General features: G+C 39.1%; 1 protein-coding gene and 1 long non-coding RNA gene across 3 annotated transcripts in view; one reads left to right on the top strand and one right to left on the bottom strand.

Moving 5' to 3' along the window:
- WNK1 (WNK lysine deficient protein kinase 1) overlaps positions 1 to 25,004 on the bottom strand; it is a 99,483-nt gene that overhangs the window by 42,583 nt on the left and 31,896 nt on the right. The window contains 4 exon segments of the mRNA XM_017804630.1: positions 796 to 884; positions 17,755 to 17,912; positions 19,739 to 19,959; positions 24,158 to 24,330. Coding sequence (XP_017660119.1) covers positions 796 to 884; positions 17,755 to 17,912; positions 19,739 to 19,959; positions 24,158 to 24,330 — 641 coding nt within the window.
- Positions 12,352 to 24,873, top strand: LOC108492378. 2 transcript variants are annotated; one of them, XR_001873087.1, is made up of 5 exons: positions 12,352 to 12,694; positions 15,780 to 15,986; positions 16,576 to 16,823; positions 17,680 to 18,152; positions 21,367 to 24,873. It is a non-coding gene; the product is annotated as an uncharacterized LOC108492378 (long non-coding RNA). The 2 variants fall into 2 exon arrangements; XR_001873086.1 differs by having other exon boundaries at positions 20,911 to 24,873.

Below are 25,004 nucleotides of genomic sequence, written 5' to 3'. Positions count from 1 at the left end.
ACTAAGTGGCAAGAAACAGGTGACGTGCAGCCACAAAATGAACTTAAAATGGGGAAAAAATATTAGGTTGTTTAAAACTAAGGAAAAGCACTGAAATTAAAAACACACAACAACACAATCAGATGTAAAACTTCCAAGAGTTAGTAGAAGGGGATGAATAAGAGGGGGAGGCTAGAGAGGGGAAAAAGGTTGAAGCATTCTTAAGTTGGATAGTCGGCGAATAACAAGCATGCAAAAGCAGCAAAAAAACCCCCCCTCAAACCCTACAAATAACCCAACAGAGCAGTTACAGATTTCCTGTAATGGTATAAGTTAACCACTTCAAGTAGAAGTCATCTTGCAGAAAATGAGGATAAAAATAAGCATCAAGAATTTCAAAATTAACACGAGTCTTCAAAATAATTAACCATAAAATACCAACAGAATCAAAGGAATAGTAAAAAACCCAAGGATTACAGAACAAATCCAACCAACCAAATACAAATACCTGGAAACCTGGAAGGACTGTCCTCCACAATTTTGCTGACTGGGTCAAAGTTTTAATAAAAGCAGTAAAATTTCTGAATAAACTGACATGGATGGTTACCACAGCATTTGCACTTTTTCTGAAGCTGTTAATTCTCTAAAACAATTGTTGCATCAGAATCTACCAACAAGCAGAAGCTGCAGAAGTATTACTGGCTTCCCAACTTACATCAAACACAGAAAACCCCAGGAACTAATTGGATCTTATACCATCACAGACAAAAGACTTGGACAGCAACTAGGATCTCTATCTGAAAAGGAAGTACTTACCTTTCACCTTTGTTTTGCCGAATGCATCCCTCAATAATCTCCTTCACTTCAGGGATTGCTACTTTATCGAAGCTGGCTGGCTTGACACCCTGAAACATAAAAGTGAGAACTGAGAAACTGGAAGGCTCACTTGACTTAAGTTTCGATTGTGTTTATAGACCAACTATTTATAATATATACCTATATATTTATTCTATAGATAACTGGCCTAAATAATAAGTGCAAATTAGAAAGAAATCTGACGCCAGTATTACTGTTCATTTGTTTGTCAGTGACTTTTGCAAACATCCCACACACACCATCTTCCCATCTCTCAGCTACGCTTCCATAACAGAAGGCACTGACATTTGAGTTCTCACGACAGGAGAACTGTTTAGTTTCCATAGAAGTTATGCTGGCTAGAGGTAAGTACACACACTGGACTGAGAATGGAAGGAAATGCTTCCTATGTAATCCTAATGCAGGAACCTACATGATTAATTTAACAGTCTTCCAAGCATTCTGCTGCTTCCCAGAATGTTTCCAACATGCCATTAGAAGTAATTTTGGCATAGATTGATTTTACAGGAAAAACCCTAGTCCAGAATGATCCAACTGGATCATTAAATAACTTGCCCAATGTCAAAAAAAAAAAAAAAAAAAGTCTTTCCTGTATTTTAGCTCTCCCCTGAAGACCTACTATACCCAAACCACAGTCCTGCATCACTGCTTTTGTGAGCTCAGGAAAATGAGCTCAGCTATACAGGCCTTTACAAAAGCCCTTCCACAACACACAGCAATCCTTTCTCCAATATGTGCTAAAACCACTGGGGGAGAGCAAACCAAAACCCAAATAAGATCAACTATCCAAACGAGTAAAACAAACAGGCCATGAGATATGACCATCTGGGAATTCTGAAAAACATTACCGGCAGAGAGCCAAGCTTCATCACTCATTCATGGCCAGAAACTGTATTTTGGGGCTAACTGTCCACAACAGCAAAATCTGGCACTTAATTTTACTCGATGCAGCCTTTAGCTTCAAACTCTGTATTTAAGACAGGAGAATGAAAGAGGATGAAGACATCCTGTTCAAATTCTGGTATATGAAGAGCTGGTGTTTTCAAGCCTAACAATCCTGAAATTACACACTTGATACATTTGACCTTGTGCCACTGGTACATCACAACTAAACAGAAAATGAAAACCATAGAGTCTGAAGAACAGAAATAAATGAAGTAGCAGTACAAGCATCATGATTTGAGTCCTAAACAGAAAGTACTTCTCCCAATAACCTACACAACACTGCTGCCCACCAAACGAGGACATCAAGACATGACTCTTCTCCATTCTTCTACTGTCAGTGAGAAACAAATCTTGAAACAGAAGTGTTTGAGTCTCTGAACTTGAGCCTTTGCAACTACAGACCTTAATTTAACCAAACATGGAGACTTAATATGGTAATAGTTTAACATCTGCATTTAGATACTTCTTCCCTTAGCCAGTCATGGCAGTACCTTGACTTCACATGTTCACCACATAAAATATTCTCTACCACACTCTTCCAGGAGAGGGCATTGTCAACATCAACTTCAACAGATGTAAACCAAAGTCTGGGAGAAGCAAAAAAGTCCAGTCTTTCAGTGGGCAATATCTGCCACCATGTTTTGCAAAGGTGTCGTATCTGGAATTTTTCAAAGAAAAAAGCCAACAAAAAACACCCACACTACAGGAAAACATTTATTTGATAAAAAACTTCCTGTTACAACAGCATTCTGGTTTATCGATTTCTTTGGTCTAAAATTTGCTCTTGTGAAATTCTAGGAATTGAAATCCACGGCACTGCAGGCTACACTGTGACTAGAATAAGCACTGAAACACAGGCTGTCAGTGAACATTAGCTTAATGCTTTTAAAAGCTTCACTGAACATCAAGACTTAAGAAAATCGATGCCTCGGGTGATAAGACAGACCCAAGTTTGGATGGCTAAGTTTAATACTGTAACCAGGGTATATCATACACCTCCCCCTTCCTAGCAGGACATGACAGAGCTCTCCACTCTAAAGGATTTATAAAACTCTGCTCATGTAGCTGACTTGTCAGAGATGTCCACCTTTCATTATGACCAAGCTTAAACTGGTCCCAGGAATTCAGGTTTATATATGTAGTAGATATGTTTCCACATGTAATTAAATGCTCTCCTATATGCATGTACACATATAGCCTGTGCAATAATTACTCAACTGCTTATTGCACACATTCCTATCTAAATTTGCCCAAATTTAGCACATGTAAGTCTCCTAAACAGCTCAAGTCCCTGACGTAGCAGCAGCCAGCAAAGACCTTCATTTAGGCTGCAGCAGCAGAAAGATGATGTCAGATCTGTGACAATCTCATTTCAGAAAAACTAAGAGGTAATATGAGGAAGACAACTGGCACAACGAAACATCAACAAGACGAAGCCAGAACATGATTTTTCTTGTTAACTATTTTACCACGTGCTCTGTTCTTGCATGGAGCCCGAAAAGTTAAAGCTAAGGATAGGTTTTAAAATCTGTGATTCAATCTGCTATCTTGTTTTTTCTCCACCCTCAAAGAAATTAAATACCTGTCCAAAATCTTCAGGCCCTTCCGTGAGGACCATTTTACAATACTCCATTTTGTGAATTCCAAATCAGGAGAGTTCAGTTAAAAAGCGAAGCTCCTGCCAACCTCCGCCAGCATGGCTTCCATGTTCCTAACTGCACCTTAGAAAATCTGGGAGAACCTCACACTAGGGCCTAAAGCCATCAGAGGGATTCTGTGTTCAAGCAGCTCCCTATTTCTCAGTTTGCTCCACAGTCCACGAGAAGGGCTGCCTAAGCCCAGTTCACAGTGCTGGCCAAGCATCCCCTACGCTGGAGTTCACCAGGTTCTTAAAACTTTTTCTTTTCCTCCTTCAAGCACTAGTGGAAGTAACAAACTATTTTATACAACAAGAGAGAAGGTACTATGAATGACTGGAAAAAAATAAATAAATAATTACATCAGTGAACTCTTTTCTATCCAGAGCTGCCTATGCACCTTAACCAGCCATCACACAGAAACCCAAGGGAGGCCAGGCCCTGCAATTCACAAAACCCTGATGTGTCCCTAAGAGTGCAGGAGCTGGGCAGCCAAGAACACAATCATTAGCTTCTGAACCCAAAGGCACTCAAGTAAATACCAAGCCATTCAGTGTTTCCTGGTTTTTACCATGCTTAAGATGGTCACATTCCTATATGCCTCTCCTAGCCCCAAACTCCTTAGAAGAATCACAGGGCAACTCAAATCTTTTAATCTACCAGTCCTATTCCCCAGTGGCACTTTAATTAGGGCTGAACACCCAAATCTCACTGGCATTATTTCTGAGTTTGCTAAAGAAACAGAAGGAAGAGCTCTTACAGAGAAAAAAAAAAGCATGCAGAGGTGTAACAGGCACACATGAAAATCACCAACATTTTCTCAAGCCACCACCTAAATTAGCACAAACTGGCAGCGCTGCTGAAAGCAAGAGCCTCCTTTTCTCCATCTCCAGTTCCCACACTCGTGTCATTTCCTCTCTTTCACTGGCAAATGCATTTATACAGTTGCATAATGAACCAAATTACAGCGTTTATCAGACTTTTGGTTGCAACAAATTCAACAAAAAAGCCTGCAGCGGTTTCCAGTGAGCTGGAGTTCCCAGTTTGGTACACTGCTGCACTACCTCTCAGGCTTACAGAAAGAAAGTTACAGAGCAATAGCTGACAAGGGCAGAACTTAAAACCCACTGAACACTTCCATTTTGAGAGCACTTCTAAAATAAGGACATATATGTAGGCAACACAAAGTGCCACTGCAAAACCAAAAACTCATCTTACAGTCCTCATGTTAAGCATAAGAAGAGATTTAATATTTCACTCAGGTGTGGTAAAGTTTGTGTTTTTATCAGACTTTAACCAGGGGAATGAAGTGTGTTCCAAAATTCAACATTTATATGGTTATTTGATCAATTAAAGGCAAGTTAGGTTTTCTCAAATAAACTAAATTTCCAAGAAACTTTAAAACACTCAAGTATAAGCTATCCAGAACTCTTCTTCAAAATTTTTGCCTAGAAACAGAGTACTTTTCATTAGTTGGATCACCACATTACTGGGTCAGTGGTAGCATCTTGTTCTAACGCAAGAGATACTGAACACATCATTTACTTCACTACAGAAGGTACAATCGGTGCTGCATAACCTCTACAACAAACCAAAATGAAGACAGAAGAAGTGCTACATACCCTCAGACATCCTAAAGAAAAAATAGTTAGATTTGGAAAAAAAACCCAGGTGGAAAATAGCAGAAGCAATTATTGTTCCAGCCTTGCTGGTCAGGATTTTAATTTACATTTAAAGAATTACAGGGGGAAAAGTACAGTCAAGTTCAAAAGCTGAAGACCCAAGCTATGCAAACGTAAGGCAGTTCAGCAGATTTGTCAAGAATTCACCTCCAAAATACTTTCCTGTGGCTACATGCACTTGACAGAGCTGAAATTCTTACTTACCTCTTTAGCACAGTCCTTGTGAGAGCAGCAACAGTGGGAATTAACAATTACAAATATGGGACAGATCTCTCTTTTTGTAAAATCCATCAGGAAAGGAGAGGCACACACACCACAGAGCTAGATGGGTGCTAATTTCCGATGGGAATCCACTAAGCTGTGGACTTAACGCACAGCGGACGGAAAGCAGACATCAAAGCTAGAAGGGAGCATTGTTTCCTGTTTGACACCTCTTGTTATTTTCCAAGTCCAGTACATGAGGCTGCAGAGATCTGAGCTCAATATCTGCTTTTGCCACTCTAATGCTGAATAGAAAGAATCAATAGAAGCACGAGGTAAGCGTGTCCTTTTCTGCCTGCCCAGCTGGCTGCAAGGAGGAGGAAGAAGTGACAGTGGAAGGATCCTTTACTTCCTGCATGTCCCCGCCCTCCTGCTTGGCTGCTCTACCTATTCTCCACCCATTTTTTCTGCACTAGCTTAAGGCAGCAGGTAGGATCACCAGGATCCTGCTGCTGCAGAAGTACCACTTTAAAGAGGGGAAACAGCTCAGTCAGTGGGTTCAGATCCAAGGCTGCTCACACTAATTTTGTGCAGGGGAATGAAGGCAGCTGTTTCTCTTCTTTCCGTGGAGCTACAGAAGTATACATACAGCTGACTACAATCCTAACTAAACACAAAGCATCATTAAGACAATATATTTCACCTCCCTCCTTCCTGACAATGGCATTTTGCTACTGTTGGTAACATCATCTGCTTAACAGGTGCTTAATGTAAGGGAATAGGGATTTGAAGGTAATTTTCAAATTGCTGGACAAAGTTAGAAAACTGCATTGTTGCTTGTTTTATACCACATGTGCACAAATAATCCAGAGTTATATGTTCTAGTTGCTAGATTTCGAACCTAAGCCAGAAGTCTGATTTTTTTTCTAATACCTACTTTCAAACAACCATTATGAAACTTGTTTATTAATAAAATGAGCTGTCTATGGCTTCAGGGGTTTGTTTGGGTTTGGGGTTTTTTTGTAAAGATATCAGGAGCAATGCCAAGAAAGATCAGGTACATCATCTTAAAGTATGAAGCTAGCAAACGAACTCTGACCACCTCATAATGATAAACTGTAATAAAATTCAATTTAGAATTATTAAGTTCCTTTTTTACCCCAAAATAACATCCTTGGTTCAAGTACACTACAATTGTATCAGTGTTGTTGTTATACTATACAACATCAGTGTTGCAAAAGCAACACTGGGCATTTTAGAATTCCTCTTCACCAGCTGTTGTGAAATCTTACAGGAGTCAAACGAAAAGGGATCATTAAAGAACCGGCTATGCTGACTGGCCTTCCAACTGCTTAGCTAGACATTCTACAACCAGCACCATCACACCCCCCAAAAAAAAAAATCCACTGTTGATTATCAACTCCATTTTAACAGCACTTAAAGTATGTTGGAATTTTGCTTGCCATTGCTTATAATTTTTTTTTTTTGTTGCTGCAGTTCCACTCAAGCCAAACAGACACTCTGCAGTCAAAGCAAATCTACTTCGCTGGAATAAAAATCTAACATTTTGCACACCTAATTAAGGTTTTTCTGGGGTATACTGCATGACCTGCAAAGAACATTAAACATTTCAGCTTTTAACAAGCACAGAGTCTACCTGTCCCAGTCTAACCACAACTCTTGCTTGGCTCTTTTCAAAGGTGCTCTAACTGTAGAGCTTGAAAGGAAGTCTACTGTAACTGATTAATCTTCTCAGACAAAATGTTCTAACTTTGCAGTCCAGAAGCTAATAAAATCAGTAGCAAAGTCAAATCCCCCAAACAAAGTAATTAAAGTCTCCATATTTTCTTTTTGCTAAGTTGCTTCCATTCTAGTTTGAGCCAGTCCCAGGCTGCCACAAACCATTAATTTCAGGAATTTAGAGAGAGCATATGATTCCAGTGGAAAAAAAGCCAATGATCCTACCTCTTTCCCCCTAGTCTCAAAGATGCCCTCAGGCAATGGTATTTATAGCATTTAAATAGGTTTACCCCATGATCTCCTAAATGTCACTACCTGCTATTAGTTACTTACCCTACCCTCAAAACCTATGTGCTTAACCATGTCACCACCTTTTCCATTTCACATGCTTCATCTTAACCTTCCTGCCTGTTCTAGGAACAATCTTTCAGATTTAGTTCTTTCCTTGTTTCACACAGGATATACCTATAATTGATAATTCTCATCCCAATTCAACTGAACACATACTATGAAAAGAAAAATTTCAGCTTCAAATTTACTCAGTTCAAAAGATATGGGTTGCCTACAGATGATGATTTTCTTTTTCTAGTTAAAAAAGTAAGTTAGAATAGTTGAGACCACATGGGAAAAAAAAAAATGAAATGCAACATGTTTTAACAGAAGTGAAAATTTACCTTCACCAATTTCAGTATTTTCATAGCAATTAATTCCGGACAATTGATAATTCCACCAAGAATTAAATTGGTAAATCCTGCAGAATAAGCTCTGCACCAGATCAGTATCCTAACAGAGTAAACAGCATTACTGCAATACAAGCAGTGGAAGCAGATGAAAGCTCCCAGTGAGCCAGAGTTAGCTCATGAGGCGCTGTGCAGACTGGGACAGGCCTCGTTGTCTTCTCTGCTGATCAAAAACAACCACTGTACATTTTGAACCCAATACCTTTTGAACTCGACTGACCCATCATCATCCAAATCAAAACTCCTATCTCAGCTACTTGAGATCTAAGTCACTGAAATAGCTTAACCAATTGGTCTTCACCCTCTGTGATGAAGATGTGTAAACAACCCAAGTCCCACGATTCTTAAATTTCTCCAAACCAAATGAATTCACGACTTGCAACAGATAAGGATGTATGCTCAGATTTCACAAACATGCTGTTAAGACAATAACAGCACTGAATTTATACAGGCCTGCTTGCTGCAACCTGACAGATCACAATTCAGAAACTCTTCCTCCCCAATTTGCCACCTACCCTCAAAAAACTTTCGAGGCATTAATAAAAAACAAGAGGCCAAACACACCAAAAACCTCCCAGACATGATTAAAGTTGCTATACACACAAGGTATATCTGTATTTTGAATGATAACACTCATACTAATTGCTGCTTCCTAAAGTTAAAAGAAGCAGCTGATCATTGGCAGGAGATAAGCTGTGGTAAAAAGAATAAAGCAGACTCCTGATTTGACTAGCAATCACTGCTCACTGTCACCTCCACATCTGTGTCCTACAACTGCCTCCAAGCCCAGGAGCCACAGGATACTGACACTTCATGCTTAACCAACTTCTCTGACAGTGTCTCAACACTGTATTTTTAACTCTTAAAGCCAGAGAATTCACTGCATTAAAAGCCTTACAAGACCAGGACAGTAGGCTACAGTTCTCTTGCTTTGTTCCCACAGTTAAGTTTGAACAGGAACTTGTCATAACTGTTCCTAGAAATCACTGGTTGCAATCCTTTCCAGCCAGTATTCTCAACTAAAAGGTGGTAAAAAGGGTCAAAACCCACTGTATTTGTGATAATACTGAAATCCCATGCACTACTGCCAAATATACACCATGGCTTAGAGTGAGGTCACTGATAAATTATCTAGCCCAGTACACAAGGCATTTTAAGATTCTACTTTGGACATGAAAGCCCACTGTACTTCAGCACTGCCAGGTAAATAAGAGTATCAGCTTATTTCAGAAGTCCTGAGAATCTGGAGCTAAGCACATGGCTTTAGTTAAAAAAAAAAAAAAAAAAAAATTAATCACAACACCTACTGTAAATGCAGCAATTCTAATGAACAGAAGAAATTAATAAAGTTCTGGAACAGGAAATTTTGTGACTAAAAGGCAGGGCACAGTTCCCTAGTGTATAGCTGGCAAACAATTAGGATACTGGTGCATGGAACAGTGAAAAGGGCCCTGTTTAGAAACACATAGTACAAGGACAGAAGTTCTTCTGAAAACACTAGAATCTGGACAAGTGGACCAGGTACTAACAGTTCTAATTCCTGCACAAAAGCATAAAGATAATTTGCATCTACTGTGCACAGTTCTTTAACCTCACCCTTATAAGCAGGGATGCTGCCTTTACCATGTGAACATGAATCTGGAGTGGTGAAGATCCTAAGCTGGCTCAATGATCCTTTGCTTTATTGGGACTTCAGCTTGAAAATGGCTTTCAAAAAAAATACAGACATGCCTAGACATACATTTCAATTCTATAAATTTAGAAATGCCACAGTGGCACAATACAAGTGTCTGCCTTCTATTTGCAGTATGGAAAATACATTTTTGAAAAATTTTATTAGTTGCATTCTCTGCTTTAGTCTGCTTCCATTCTGGTAGAAAATCATCATGTAGCACTCAATTTTAAGCTCATGTACAGTAAGAGTAATTCAAAAGCCACAGATTAGTTCCAGTGGATTCAAACTGAATTTAAAAAATGATGCAACATGGGCCATAAAACACATTTAATACCAGAACTAGCCTTTAAAAAGGATACCTACTTAAAAAGCCTGGGATAATGTTCCAGCACACCAAAAATAGTGCACAATTCCAAAAATGCACCAAAAGTCATCGTGCCTTTTATTTTCGGACTTATTCTATTAGAAGTGAAGAACTTACACTTGTGTATCAAAAGATCCAACAGTTTCAGAAGGTTGTCTAAAAAGTATCCCTGCTATGTAGAGAACTTTATGATGGTGGTAATGGGTGGTATGTAGAAATACATCTCTGAAAAGCATTTCCCTTAAAACAGAGTCACAAGCTCATAGTGTTAGAAAGCTACTTACACTGGACAGAGAAGCAACAGCCTTTTTTCTCTTCAGCATAAACATTTTAGCCTGTTGTGTCTCTCTAGTTTTTGAAATGAACTGTATCTACAAAATCATACTCAACTCTGGTGCCCTTCACTCTCTAATACAGGAACAAATCAAAGCACTCAAGCAGGCACACACAGCCCCATGTCACTGCCTGCTCTAGCAACAGCTCCGAGGAGCCTGGAGGTAACTATAAAGGGCTTATGTAAAATTTTGGTGGAGTTCTGGCCTATGAATCACATAACCTCAAAATAATTTATTACTACTCAACACCTCTGTGAGTTTCCTCAAGACTAAAATTTTCCTAGACTTATCCCATTCCTACCCCTGTGCAACTATAGCAATACAACTTTTCAAATTTTTAAACACATTGTTTAGTTTGTATTCTGTGAATTTATTTAGGTTGCATTGCAAAACTCTGCAATACAACCAAATTTCAGAACCTAAAAATACACTAGATCTTGATTTTATGCAACTCAACCAATGCTCACGATCATTTTAAAATCATATCTGATTCAAAACTGCCAAGGGACACGTTCCAGGCTCAGTGGTGAATTTAAGAAAGAAAAAGCTCCTTTTACTTCAAACCAAGTTTGTTTTACACCAATACTGACAAAACATTTTTAGCTGTAATCTAGAAGCTGTTGATGCTGAATAGTACAGATGCCTCTAAGATCAAGTCGTAAAAGTGAGCTACTTTTAGAAAAGAATCCAGTTGAATAAGCCTTTTTCCTTCCAACTTCAGATGTCATCTGCCTTAGCTGTGCAAGCCATACAGAATTACAGAGTGGGTCAGGTTGGAAGAGTCCACAGTGGGTCATCTGGTCCAACCTCCCTGCTCAAGCAGGGTCGTCCTAGAGCACATTGCACAGAATTGCATCCAGACAGTTCTGGAATATCTCCTGTGAGGGAGACTCCATGACCTCTCTAGGCAATCTGTTCCAGTGCCTGGTCACCCCCTCATAGTAAAGAAGTTCTTCCTCATATTCAGGTGGAACTTTCCGTGCATCAGTTTCTGCCCATTGCCTCTTGTCCTACTGCTCAGCACCACCCAGCAGAGTCAGGCTCCATCCTCCTGACACCCTCCCTTCAGGTACTTATAGACATTGATGAGGTCTCCTCTCAGTCACCTCTTTGAGGCCAAACAGGCCCAACTCCCTCAGCCTTTCCTCACAAGAGATGCTCCAGGCCCTTACTCGTGGTTGTCACCTGACATGCAGCCTGTTATACCTCAGTGTTCATGCTGATTGCTGCTTTTCCTTTCTTAGATCATTGTAATTTCTTAAAGAGGACTTCTAAAGTGACACACAAAGCTGCCTAAGATATTAATGCTTCAAAACCTTGAATTCCCATCTTCCATTTTTAAAGTTATATATTTCTCAATTGACAGCAGGTCAGTGACAATCTCCATGCAGGAAGATTCTTCTCTCTTAAAGCTGTTCCAGCAAAATGCTTGCAACTGAGTTGAACAGCTACAAGAGGCAAGTGGTAGAAGTTTTCTTTAGTCTGTTCAGTATGATTCAAAGGAATTGCATCTGATGTGCCTTTTTTTTTTTCTTGTATTTGATATTTAAGTACCTGAAGTTTCTTCTTTCAATGAATACAAGAGTTTGCCCTTTCTTAAAATAAAGTGTTCCCTGGTTAGAGGTTTGTGGCCTTTCAGTAGCTGCTTTAACAAAGGACTAACTGCTCTGTTAGAGGGCTTCCTCCCCTACTTTTCCTTTTTTTTTTTTCCTCCAGTGCTTTTTGCACTAGAAGCTTGATATGAAGGATGCCTCTGTATCAACCTAAACCAGGTCAAGTTATTCAATGTGAAGAAAGAGGGTTTTATTCATGCCTAAAAAAGTTGCATATTGCTTTCAGGAAACAAAAGAGGACACTTGATCATCATTCATTAAGAACTGCAAGTAAAATGAATCATATATCTAAAGGTTTAGCACTTATCTGCCTAGGACCCCTAAAGAAGAAAAAGAAAATAACATGGAATACTTTGCCTATTGCATCTCTAGTGAAAATGAAGCTGTTGACTAGTCTAGACAGTTGTGATGCCTAACTTTTAAGACACTAAAGAAGAGATTAATTTTATCTCAACTGACCAAACAACAGCACTTTGTAACTGCCTGGTTTGCAGCAAAGAGAATGACCTTCACTCTAACCAGTGAGTTCCAGTTCCCACCAGTTAGGGAAATTAAGGATTTTTAAACCAGTTAGACACTGCCTGGCCAAGTTATTCATTATGTACCTTGTTCCCTTAGGCTCTTTTTCAAGTTCTGGAGAACAGAGAAGAAAACTGTTATGCCCACTCTGTGGAACATTTCAGTACAGCACCACCTTTTTTTTTTTTCTTCATTTAAAGTCAAAATGCAAAATGCGTTTCCCCCCCCCATTCTCATCTTACAGCCACCTCAGTTGGCAGACATTGGTTTAGAGAGAAGAGATTGGACTTCTGGTGAAATAAAGGACAAGTGCAAAAGTTCACTTGGTCAAAGTAAGCGTGGAGAAAAACCCAGTATAGAGCACAAGTCTGCCAGGAGAACTTCAGAGGTAAGTTTATACAATGGGAGGGGGAGAAAGAGAAAGGGGGTTTTCTGCTCACACTCAACTGATGAGTACATTTGAAACTGAGCACTGTCTTACTAAGTTTTTTGCAATGAGTGTTTGGATTTTTATGTTAGTGGTAGATATGGAAGAAGGAGAGAAATCTGCATAATAAACCCACTAAAGACACTTATACACCCATTAACCATCTTTTCACTAGTCCTGGGACTAGTCGAGCACCTAGAAAATTTAAGCCTTGGGACATCCAAGTATTAAAGATTGAGCAGTCAGTACCTCTACATGCTTTTAAAAATCTGTGCAGCAAAAAGCAAGTTTAAAGGAAATACAGTGTAAAAGTAAAAAGAGATCTATGCTACATCTGTGACTGGTAACTGCAACACAAACAAGGAAAAAAAACAAACTAGCTTTTGAGGCAACAGCTTGGATTTCAGCAGTCACACCAGAGGCTGAGGCAAAGCAGCTGAAGTTACTGCAGTTAGTTATGCCTTCACTGCATTGCTTTCCAAACAGACTAAATTAAGAAATCATACTTAGGATGTCTGTTCTATAAATATCTCTGTTTCCATTTAAATGCACATGTAGCCCACTTTAAATATCTCCTGTGACAAATTGTTTAATTGAAATATGCATGGAGCAGGTAGAAAAAAAAATACCAGTCCAGTCTCTAGAGAGGAACAAAGTAAGACAGGGAAATATTCCCAAATTTTACCAAGATCTTACAGTACTTTTTTTTTGCAAGCAACTACATAACAGAATTACATATCTTGATTACATTTTGTGTTGGAAATGTCTGTATTGCTTTGACATGGGGCAGAATCGTTAAAAAAGAAAAAGAGGGGATTCATTCCCAAATCTGGTAGCGTATCACACAGACAGGTGTGCCTGCACAAGAGGGCAGAGGAGCAAAAATAAATCACAGGAGCAGGCAAGACTACCTTAAAAATAGAGCAGCTTCTTGTCAATTTATTGCAGGCTCAGATTATTTTTTTTCTGAGGCCAAATAGGCAGCAGTAAGTGCCTGCTGGATGCATTCAGTCCCAGCTAAAGAGACATACCGCTTAAACCTCAGAGACTTCCCCACCCCCCAGTAACGTAAAAATCCCAAGAGTTGCAAATTCTTTAAGTACACACTACTAATTTATTTGGAACCATTTCCAAAGAACATCAGAGGATTGCCTCAATGAAGAAAACAGAGGGGTTTGAGACAAAACTGCAACATTATGATTTAATGAAAAAAAAGAGGTGTCTCTCCTTTATGTTTGAGAGACAAGACATGCAGATCTCTTTCCTTTCTAAAGATACTGCTAGTGAAAGGGTCTGGACTGACTATGCAAGAGGATGCAAGTACAGGGGTCAATATTCTGTGTCAAACTGCTGACTTCCTTACCAGAACTGGAAAACAAGGTTCAGGAAAACACCTTGAGCCTTACCAATTCTGGACAGTTGTTTTTTTTTAAGCCAGGTACTTACCCACATTATTCTATTGAAAAGAAAAATTCTTCTAGATAAAGAGAGAAAGAATGCCAATTTAATTGCACTTCTGTTTCTTGGACCAGAGAGAATTCAGGAACTTTATCCTAGCACTACTTTAAAGGAAAACAGAAACTTCACAGTGAGACAATGTAGGCAGTACAGACAAGCATCTTGCGAACAGCAGACTCATGCAGCAGTGCTATCGTCCAAGATGTGAAGCAACAATAAGTGCCTGGGCCAAAAAATGTCTCATCTCTGGAAGGAACTTCTGTCTTTAGATCAGAATTCTAGATCTTTGCTTATCAAACCATATTATTTAAACAAAAATCTGCTTCCAACTCTGAGGGAAGACCCTGAACCAAAGAGGTAAAACACAACCCAGTACTCTGAGAAATCCTAGCAAACACCTCAACCCAATGCTGCAGTATCTGGGCATCAGCCAGAGGAATCCTTATCACAAAAGGTGTAAGGTTAAAATGCAATGCAGCTAAAGGCACCCCCTAAAAAAGGAGACCAACGCACAGCCAAAATGTGAGATAAGAATATAAACTGGTATTAGCAAGTCCAGTTCTGAGAGGACATCCTGGGCATTGAGACACCTTTTACAGGATCCTGTCCTAAGCAATAGCAAGGATTTAAGCTAATAGAGCAACTCTGTTTTTTACTAAGCATAACAGTTACTACAAAGAGGGTGAGAGAAATCAATTAATTTAAATATATATTGCCTGTTGCACATTTTAATCTGATTGCCTTTGGGGTTTCAGTGGTTTTTAAGCTCCCATATGGTGTGATCTTTCATGACTTTCAACAGTAGACCATTCTTATTGTTCTTCCCTCTGATCTCTGTGTATGCATCCAGATAAAACAATCCTTATAACTTAAGGCACAGCAGGACTATAGCTGCCACCTCAAAACATACCTAAACATGCCTAGGAAAGTAGCAAATGAAGGGGTTGAAATGGAGATGCTAAACATCTTCCAGAAACCACATTCACCTTCCAACATACATTAGAATGAAATGTGTTTGTAAGCAGTGCTGGATTCCCCTACGTAGGTGTTTTCTGGCTCTACTTTGTTGTTGTTAGTTCACACACTGTACTTTCAAGTACTAAATTTCTCAACAGGTTCACCCTTCACCCACAACTGTAGACATGGTCTAAACTTCTGAAGTCTGCTTTGAAATGAAAGAAAATCTTATATTCTTTAACAGGGAGCAAAGGACAAGCGCAGAAAACTATATGGCTCTTTTTCACCTCGGTTCACAGAGCGGTAAAAAGCACGCCAGGAGTATTTTATTTCACATTCATGACACAGGTCTGCTTTCCACATTATAGAACACTGAATTCTCCATTATAGTTAAGACAGGTTTGTGTTTGAATTCCAGATAATACTGTCTTTTCCTTCATTGAAAGCGTTCCTTGAAAGTTATTCAAGTTTTGTTTGTGGTTGATTTTGTTTTGTTTTAAACAAACTGCTTTGCAACTACAATGGAATAAACAAACCCAAATATATCAAAGCACGGGGCCTTTCATCCTCTGCCTAGAAGCACATAAATGTACATTTCATTTTCTCTACCTTCCTGTCCTTCCCCCCTAAGTAAATCTTAGAAGCTCTCAAGCAGCAAACGAAACAGCAGGAAAAAAGTCAACAATTAAATTCAATCTGTGAACCAGCAGCAGCAGAGGACAATAGAAGGTGGTGTTGGACAGGCCAAAAAACTACCAGTGTTTCTCATCCACTTAGAATTTCAACAGTCAGCCGAAAACAATGGGGAGAAAGGAGCATCAAGCAAAATAAACAATCGGTAAGTTGAACCCTGGTAAGACTCTACACAACTTTTTCTGCTACAAGCCTCTACAAAGCTTTCCAATTCCTAAGTACTTCAAAGGCCAGGGAAAAGACTTGGGAATTTCCAAGCTGAGATCACCTCAACAGCTGATTCTCACCAACAGCCTAGTTCCTAGCACTTTTTAAGGAATGGGCAGGACAGTTACATCAGGCATCAAATATGAGAAAAAGTGCCCATCCAAATTATACTGCTTTGCCTCTGGCCAGTGTACATCTATAAGCAAAGTAAAAGGTACCACTAAGACTGTTTTGGTAAGATACTCCAGTTTGCTTTCACTGATCCAAACCACCTTCAGATCAGATTATGCTGTAAGCTGAGTAAAAGCTAGACTTCAGCCTAATTCTTCATGTCTATTTAAAAAATTACAGATAAATCCACCAACATCAAAAAAACCCAAACAAAACCACACCAACAAAAAATCCTAACAAAAACAAATCCCTCTGTGTGTGTATAAGTGTATATAAAAACTTACTGTAGCATCTGTTCAAAAAAAACCAAAATTACTATTTATGCCTTATTTCTTCCTCCTTTAGTGCTCCTCCAGTATTTCCCTTCAGACAAGGGACAGTCTTCTATTTCACCTGCAGAATTCATTACTTCTGATGTGAAGACCCTTCTTTCCACAGCTCTAAGTCACTAATTATATTTGCCTTTTATAGTGTGAGGCATCAGGAATAAGAAAGAACTTTATTTTTCCAAAGCCAAACAAGTTCTTTTTTAAATCTGCAACTTCTCCAAGTTAATACACACAAAAAGACTTAAGAGGAATTCATTCGTGTAACAGAGAAAAAGGTAAGTCTGGGGGTTTTTTTCCTTCCTTCACACACACGCACAGAAATCCAGAACAAGTTTCTCCTTCCCCAAGCAGCCACCTCACTACTTGAATGCTCAGATCAGAAGGTTCAACATGTTTGTTTTACTGCACTGGAGTAGTCCTCACAACACTGCTGTGGAGACCACAGAGTAAATCTAGCCACAACCATACTGCACATTTCTAGCACTATAGTTCTGCTTCCTATATTCAAGGTCTGTAGGTTCCCCTTAGCTTAGTCAGAGGGGCCAACTCAAATTCCTTGTTTGCCTTCTCAGCCTTATTTGGTTTCACCCACAATGCCTCCAGCACCACCACTACACTTACCAGCACTTACCTTCTGCTATTTATCTAGTTTTTCCACTGCATTGTTTTAAGAAGAACCCCCAATACACTGAGTTGCTGAGGGCCACTCAGAATTCAAATAATAAAAATCACTTTGGGTAACAATTTATGATCTGCCCTGGCAGGCAGCTAAGCCAAACTGCTCTGAATCTGCGATCCAGCTTTATTACAGAGAACAGTTACTAGCTAATCTTCAAGACTGAAATAGTTCCACCATCTCCCCAATGGCTTAGAAAATAATCTCTTATTATTCTAATGTGTTTTGTTGTTTGGTTTGGGTTGCTGGTTTTTTGTATTTTTTTAAACCCTATGTAATACCTTCTACTATACTGAAAGAAGAGTATGAACAGATGCAAAATTTTATTTGCACTCACATATTTTACACAGCCTTCCGACAGATGTTTGGTGAGTTCAACCATGCTGTAACTTCCCACCCACTCCAAAAAAACCCTCTAGTCAGCTTTTTTTTTTCCCCTATACACACTTGCACAGTACTGGTGCTACCCAGCTGTGCTCCTTAGCTGCTGACAGTAGTAGCTTTAGACTCAGTAGCGAGGAGGGACTTACACTGGTCACTCGGCGGTAGATCTGCGCAGCATTTTGGCACTCGGAATAAGGATACTCAGACGTGGCCATCTCTAGCATACACATCCCAAAAGCATATACATCAACGGATTCATCATATTTCTCCTCATACATCTCGGGGGCCATGAACTCTGGGGTACCTTAAATTAAAAGAACGATTCAGACTCTAAATGTCTCAAAGCGAGCAGAGGCTGCTGGCGTTACTCACCGCAGGAGGGAGCGGATGGGCAGACCTGTGAGACAAGAGAAAGTGGAGGCAAAAAGAAGAGGGAGGAAACCCTTAGTGACTCTGTTGCATCAACACACTCTGTGAGTCTTCCATTGCAAGGCCTTTGTGGAATAAGAATGGCGTGAAAGGACTGCCGCAAGTCCTGGCTTAGGTATGTGAGTTGATACGAGTATCAAAACAGACTGGATTAGCCTGAAATCAAATGGGAGGGTTGGGGATAAGAAAAGGGAATGCTGTAGACTAGCCATAGGCTGCAAACCAAATACTAAGGAGAGTTAAGACACTTACCTTTTCTCCCTGTAAGAAAGGAGGCGCATTAAACCTTGTTTCAAAAAATTACCCGACTGCCCTCTGCTGCAAAAGAAGTAGTACTGGTAAGAGCCCACAGCTAGTCTCTGACCTGGTGCTCTCCATCTACTTTTTGAAGTAGAATGGTTCAGGTAAGGCCTTGCAATGAAAAACTCCATTGTTACAAATATAAATCTCCATGAAAAGAGGATAAAAGGTAATTTTCTGCAAAGGCCACTCACCAGAGCCCTTTTCTTCATATACTTACCTTCCCACCTGCAGTATATTTATAGGCCTACTGCAGATACAGGCATTAGTGAGGGACATCCTACAGTCAAAAATACTCAGAAATACAGAGAGATTGAGTTACAGGCATAGAGCGTGAGATTCAACAAGTCCCATTTAAATAGTGTGCAGAAAATTATTGCCCAGTGAAGCATCACAGCAACCCCTCTGTAAACAAAGAGGCTGCATTGTTTGATCAGATTTACTTTAAGCCAGAGATGTAAGTTTGCTTTTTGTAAATTTAAGCACAGAATTATTTCCTGCAGACACCAGATTCAAGACAATTTACAGATCATTCTATAGCCACGTTGTTTGTTTTCACCACACTAAACCAAAAAAAAGAGAAAGTAATTGCAGCCATTTATTTAAAGGCTAACCATTACTAGATAACTAGATGGTAATTTTTCCAGTGATAAATTTGAGAATATGACAAGCATGCTTCAGAAATTATTATTTTTTTTAAACTATACTTTGCTTTCCTGTTAATATTTTGACCTGGTTAAGAAGCAGGAAATATTTCAGCGACAGCTTGCAGGACAATTTACAGGTATAGACCATTGATCCCATCTAGGAATCTGGCATAGGACTGTTGAGTAATGCTGCATTTTAGCAAGCTCTAAATATTGAGAGTGAGAACAACTTCATTCCCTGCAGTCTATTCACCCAACTATAAAAACAAAGCTGATAAAACCAATTCTTTTAAGAATTCACAAGAAAGACCCTTGTTTCTGATCACTCACAATCTGTAAGAGGTTTAATATGAACCCCTGGTGACAATAAAAAAAAAATTTGGCTCTAAAAACTAATGCTACACTGAATACCAAAATGTTGTTTGGTCACCAAAATGCATTTGTACACTTCTTGAAGCATCATCATATCAAAGCCGAGATTTATAAGTAGTCAAGAGTGGTTTTATCAACAATGTTGCACTAAACTGTTGGGCAGGACAAGGACTCTGTATTCCAAAATACTTAATGTTAATATACAAATATCAAAAGCACAACCAAAATTTCAACATGTCGTCGCATCAGGGACACAGAATGACCTCAGCAACCAAGAAACAAAGCCTACACATTTTTTGGCTTTGACCCTGTACCTTTGCAACCATGTTTTTATAGAAAGCTCTTAAAAGGCTCTGCAGCCTCCAATACAGGAGAGGCTTACCTATCACACTTTTGGCAAAAGAAGCTCGTTTCAGGGTTGCCAGACCAAGGTCTCCAATCTTGACTGATCCAGTGGGGCCAGTAATGAAGATGTTGTCACATTTTAAGTCTCTATGAATAATGGGAGGAGTGCGTGTGTGTAGAAATTGTAAGCCTTTCAGTATCTGACGGCACCAGCTTCGTAGTACTTTAATTTTCATCACTTTAAATCTTTTCAAATACCTAAGGAAAAAAGTAACAATAGGTTACCAACTTAGTAGATTCTGCTAACAGGCAGTAGATTAAACTATACCATTTGGTGTTTGGAAGCAAAGAAACAGTAATTAAAGACATGCACAAATTTAAACTTCACCTTCTATTTTAAAATCTACCTGGGCGTTTCAAGACTTCAGAGGAGCTAAAGATGATTCCTCCTCCTAAAACCCACCTCCTTTTCTTCTAGACAGGGGACTAATGATTAAAGATAAATATGAAAAGCCTAATATATAGCTAATAACTCATCTGCATACAAAATCATCCTATGGTAATTAGACAGTTGGCTTGCTAAGTTTCAAGGCATTGCTTCCATGACAGAGAATTCAAGGTTCATGACTTACAGCAATACTTTATCTATTTAATTGCCTAAACAGTTACAACCTTTACCTTGATTTATTAGAACTGGGTGGGGAGGTGGATCATTAGATGCAAAACACTAATAACAACAACTAAGTACAGAGTTGGGGCAAGCTGCAAGAGCTCTGAAGTCATTATTCCTTCCTTCTCAGCAGCAGTCCAAGCATTCCGGTCAAAGTTTCCATATTACACTTTAAATCTGCTTCAAATTTACTTGTGGAGTTGTCAAGCAAATGGGAAGTTCTTGGAGATTGCTTCCCTGGTGCATGACAGGGTTTGATCACCTGAATCTGACTGGTACTGCTCACCACTTCAAAACTACAGACAGCCACGGACAGGGCAGAGAAATCTTTAAAAAGGCTCTGCCAAATAATTGAGGTGGAAGAGTTCATACCTAAAGTCAGTACTCCCTCACAGTTAGAATGTGACCCAACACCTTAACAGTTCTATCTTGCCACACTTTGAAATCCCATTTCAGAAGAGTCAAATTTCATACCAAAAATATTTTCCAATGCTTGTAACCTAAGACTGTGATCTTATTCTATTACTTAACTTCAACAGATTAGAGATGCCACAAGGTGAATAACCTTATGACAGCATTCAAGTGCTTTCCAGCAGTGTTTTCTCACAACTTCTCTTTGGGTAACACAATTTGAAGTGAAGAGCTGTTTTCTTCCTTTTGAAGAAGTACAGGTTGAAATACATTCAGGGGAAAGGAAGTAGCATGCTCTGTAGAGCAAGGACTTTATTCTTATTCAGCCCGTGTTACTCAGTCAAAGTCTCAGATAAAGACCAGTTCCACAGTATTGCAAGACTGGTAGTAAATTCTGTGACCAGCATGGAGTCTAGCAACTACAGTCTTCAACTAACAGCAAGTCATGTTCAATTATTCTGTGGTACTGTTCAGTTTACTCTGCATATCCACTTAATCAGGAGATAAAGTCTAGATGAAATCACTTGAATCATTGCCAACATAAAAATGCAGTGTATTAATCCCTTTTACTTTCATTTCTCCAGTTCAAAAGAAGATCTGGAAACTCAAGTTGCTAGCAATAATCCTGCTGTGAAAATAGATCTGTAAAAGCAAGTGGGACACAGTTCCAGAGGAAATCAAGTCTTAGAATATAAAGACAGGTAGGGAAAAAGCCAAGCCAAGGAAGGAGACAAACTGAAGGAGGTTCTGAATCACATCAGCTACCACTTGAATTCTTGCTATTGACACAACCCTCATTCATCTCTCTCGAGCCTGATCCAAAGATCACATGGTAGGGGCACTTCAGTTCAGCATCTGGAATCCCTAATTACATTCTTGGTTTCAAATATGCTTGCCTACTGCCAGCTCTTCATTGCTAAAGGACCTGGGTCCAACCATCACCCAGCATCCCACAGTGCTGCCATCAGTTTTCCACAACACTGTCCTGAACTAAGTCACATGCCACTTAAGGCAGAAATCAATTTAAAACAGAAGCACATATAAATACATAAAGATACACAGACAACCCTACTAGCCAGTATGTTTTCAATTTTCCTAGTATCATTGGATAACTCAGTCTTGAAGAGACCTCAGGAGGTTTCTAGTCTAAGCTTCTGCAATTAGAATTACCTACAGCATCTCAGCTCAAGGAGCTACAGGAACCCCTACTGAATTAGCAGAGGTAGTTATGAAGGTATGTGCCCTACCAGAGAGCTGACACATTCATTTAAAGTGGATCAGGAACACAACACTAGACACACTTTTATCCAGACCTTAGACAGAACCAATGGCTGAGACCTAAGTCAGATTAAACACTGTTGTCTTCATTAACAGTATAATTAAAATTTCAAATTGACAACTCCATTTTTCCCAATATTTTAATTCCATGACAGCATACAATATCAGAAAGCAGTCTTATTCTTTACAAAATTCAGTTGTAAAACTTTTCCATTCATATACAGAAGTTTGGGCACTTTCCCTCGTGCAAAATTAGAAAATTGCTCAGACAGCATCTGAAAAGAAGCAGTCCACAAAATTTTAACATTATTTCTGGGTATTTATGTATCAATGTATACAAATACAAAAAACCACGAGAGAAAATTTACTTTAAGATATCTCTACACTTCATTTTTTTACATCAAGTGACAACAATATCTATGTCCCAAGTCTCAAAATGAGGAAAGTAACACTTTTATAAAATGCAGGTAATGTAAAAATACTGAAAAAAAACAAGATATGCAAGTAATATTCGGTCAGCCAAATATCATAAGCTAACACAAGTGTGCAGTGTAGATTTAGGAATGTGACACAAACATGTGAAATACTTAATGATATTAAATTTGGCACACCAGAAATTTCCCATATATATAGTTTACCTGTCAAGTCTCAAGTGAAGTGGGCAAGCATAAACTAAATCACAATTATAACACAAGCTATGCAAGAGTGGGGAAAAAAACCCACCCAGAACTCTACAGCTTAAAAGATCTTTGATTAAACAAACAACCTGTTACTTCTTTCTGGATAAAATAAAAATACTTTCATACTTCAAAGCACAAAATAATCCTAGAGACAGCAAATCTGAGGTATTTCGTCCTACCAACACCCTACTTCATAATTGCCTATTACTACTTTATCATCTCACTTATGCCACCACATAACAAGCCAATCCAAATATTAAAATCTGTGAGAAGGATAAAGGAGTAAGAAAGGCAGGAAAAAAATTAAATCTAACACTATATGTTTAGCATAAAATTAAGTATCTTTATTTAAAGGCATCTTTACAGAGCTGCTTACTTTTTTACTGCTCTGAAAACAGCACATGAAGCAACAGATCTATTATTTTATCTGAAATACCCTAAACAACCTTCAAAATATCTTCACTGAACATAAGGATAAAGAATGTTGTGGTATCCTTAGTCCTCCAGTACTATTTTAAGAGACAAACACTTCCCTGTAATTGCAGTCCAGACTCCCAAAGAGCCATTTTTTTTCCTCTTTAAGAATGTCCATTTGTGGCTATCAATAAGCATCATAAAAACACAAGACATTCATGGGCTATTTTAACCAAATAGATGGCAAATTGTTTCCAGCTCCCACAGCCTGCTTACACATTTAGGATTTGAATGCCTCTCCAAGACTTAAATGGGCACTGAAAGAAGACAGCGACCCACAGCCCGTTTATCCCAAAGGCTGGTAGTTCTATTTCCAGCAAGGAAGGGTGACTGGGTGCCGGCGGTGTGAGCTCTCTGTGAGCCCCCGCGGGCCCCGCGCACCACTAGAGGCCCTCGCAGCAGCTCCATTTCCTGCACTCTGCTTTTAACTCTGCCTTAAAGACACACCCAGGGTCCCTCAGCTGCCTCACAGGTTGGAGCTGCAGGCACCTGCATACTTTGATTTTTGTTAGGTACTGCTTCACCAAGCTTCAGCTAAACAAATAGGTAAATAGGTGGTGATTTTTTTTTCCTTTTTACATATTATTTGTACTGCTCTAACACCCAAAGCCTCCCAAAAGAGATGCATTAATTCGTACTTTGAACTTTACAAACCACCTCATGCTAAATGGAAGGCAGCTGGAGAGGAAAAAGAAAAATTCTGAGAAGTGAAAAGAGAGTATTGTCTTCCTGAGGTCTTAAAATCCAGAAGTTTTCTGTATGTGCTTACTAGGACATCACAAGGAAGAATCTGACAAGCCTCTTTAACAAGAATGTTCCTACAGGGCGTTAGCCCTCAGCAAAAGGGCTCTATTCTTACGTATTCTGAAATATCATCTATTTCTAGGGCTCTGATTCTGTGCTAATGAAGCTTAAATACTTTGACATGTCTTAATTTACTTACGTTTTCAGTGTTCCAGACGTCATTAGTTCCGTCACAAGAACAATACACTTTTTTCCTTTGACTGTAGACTCCCAGGAATCATAGAACCTGACAATATTGGGGTGCTGAAGCCCTTTCAGCATCCCAGCTTCCTCTTTAAATCGTTGTCGCTCTGACTTGGACAGCTTCCGATCCTAATGAAAAAGAAAAGGTACATCAGAAAGCTTTGCTTAAATTTTCTTATTCAGAGAAGCAGCAACTTGAAAAACACTTGAGTACATCCAGGAATCAGCTTTCTTAAATGCCATTTAGCTCACAATTATTTTTAAAATATGCTATCTTGAGCACATTCTATTACAGTCTTTTTACAATATATTCTTCCTTACAATCCCATTGCTCTTGGAGTTAAGAATTGCAAGTCTGTAGATTAACTCCTCCTCCTGTCTCCTCTTCCCTTACTCTTAATAAATTTAGTCATTGCCTTGAGCTGGAAAGGGCATGTACTGTTTTGAACATTTCGGTGTTTGAGGATAAAATCAGATCATTTAAAGCATGTTGTACACAACAATAATCTTCCATCATTCCTATGTATCCAGCCCACTGGTAACAGATGGCATTAGCCCTCCATACAGGGGGTAGAGCATCAAACCTCTCTAACATACAGTATGTACGTATGTACATACTGTAAATAATCAAGTGAATGAGTTGGTGTTTCTTTGATTAAAAGCAGAAACTCATGATTGAGCAAGTTTCCTGTAATCTCACATCAACAAAAACATAACTCCCACTAGAGACAGAAAGCAACCTTTTGGCCAGAAGGCAGACCATGAAAAAGCATTCCTGGACAATACTACTGCATTACCTCCCA

The sequence above is a fragment of the Lepidothrix coronata genome, unplaced genomic scaffold (assembly GCF_001604755.1).
Source record: "Lepidothrix coronata isolate B3197 unplaced genomic scaffold, Lepidothrix_coronata-1.0 Scaffold10, whole genome shotgun sequence".
Classification (NCBI taxonomy): domain Eukaryota; kingdom Metazoa; phylum Chordata; class Aves; order Passeriformes; family Pipridae; genus Lepidothrix; species Lepidothrix coronata.
Note: the sequence above shows the minus strand (reverse complement) of the source record. Positions and strands in the feature narration are given on the sequence as shown.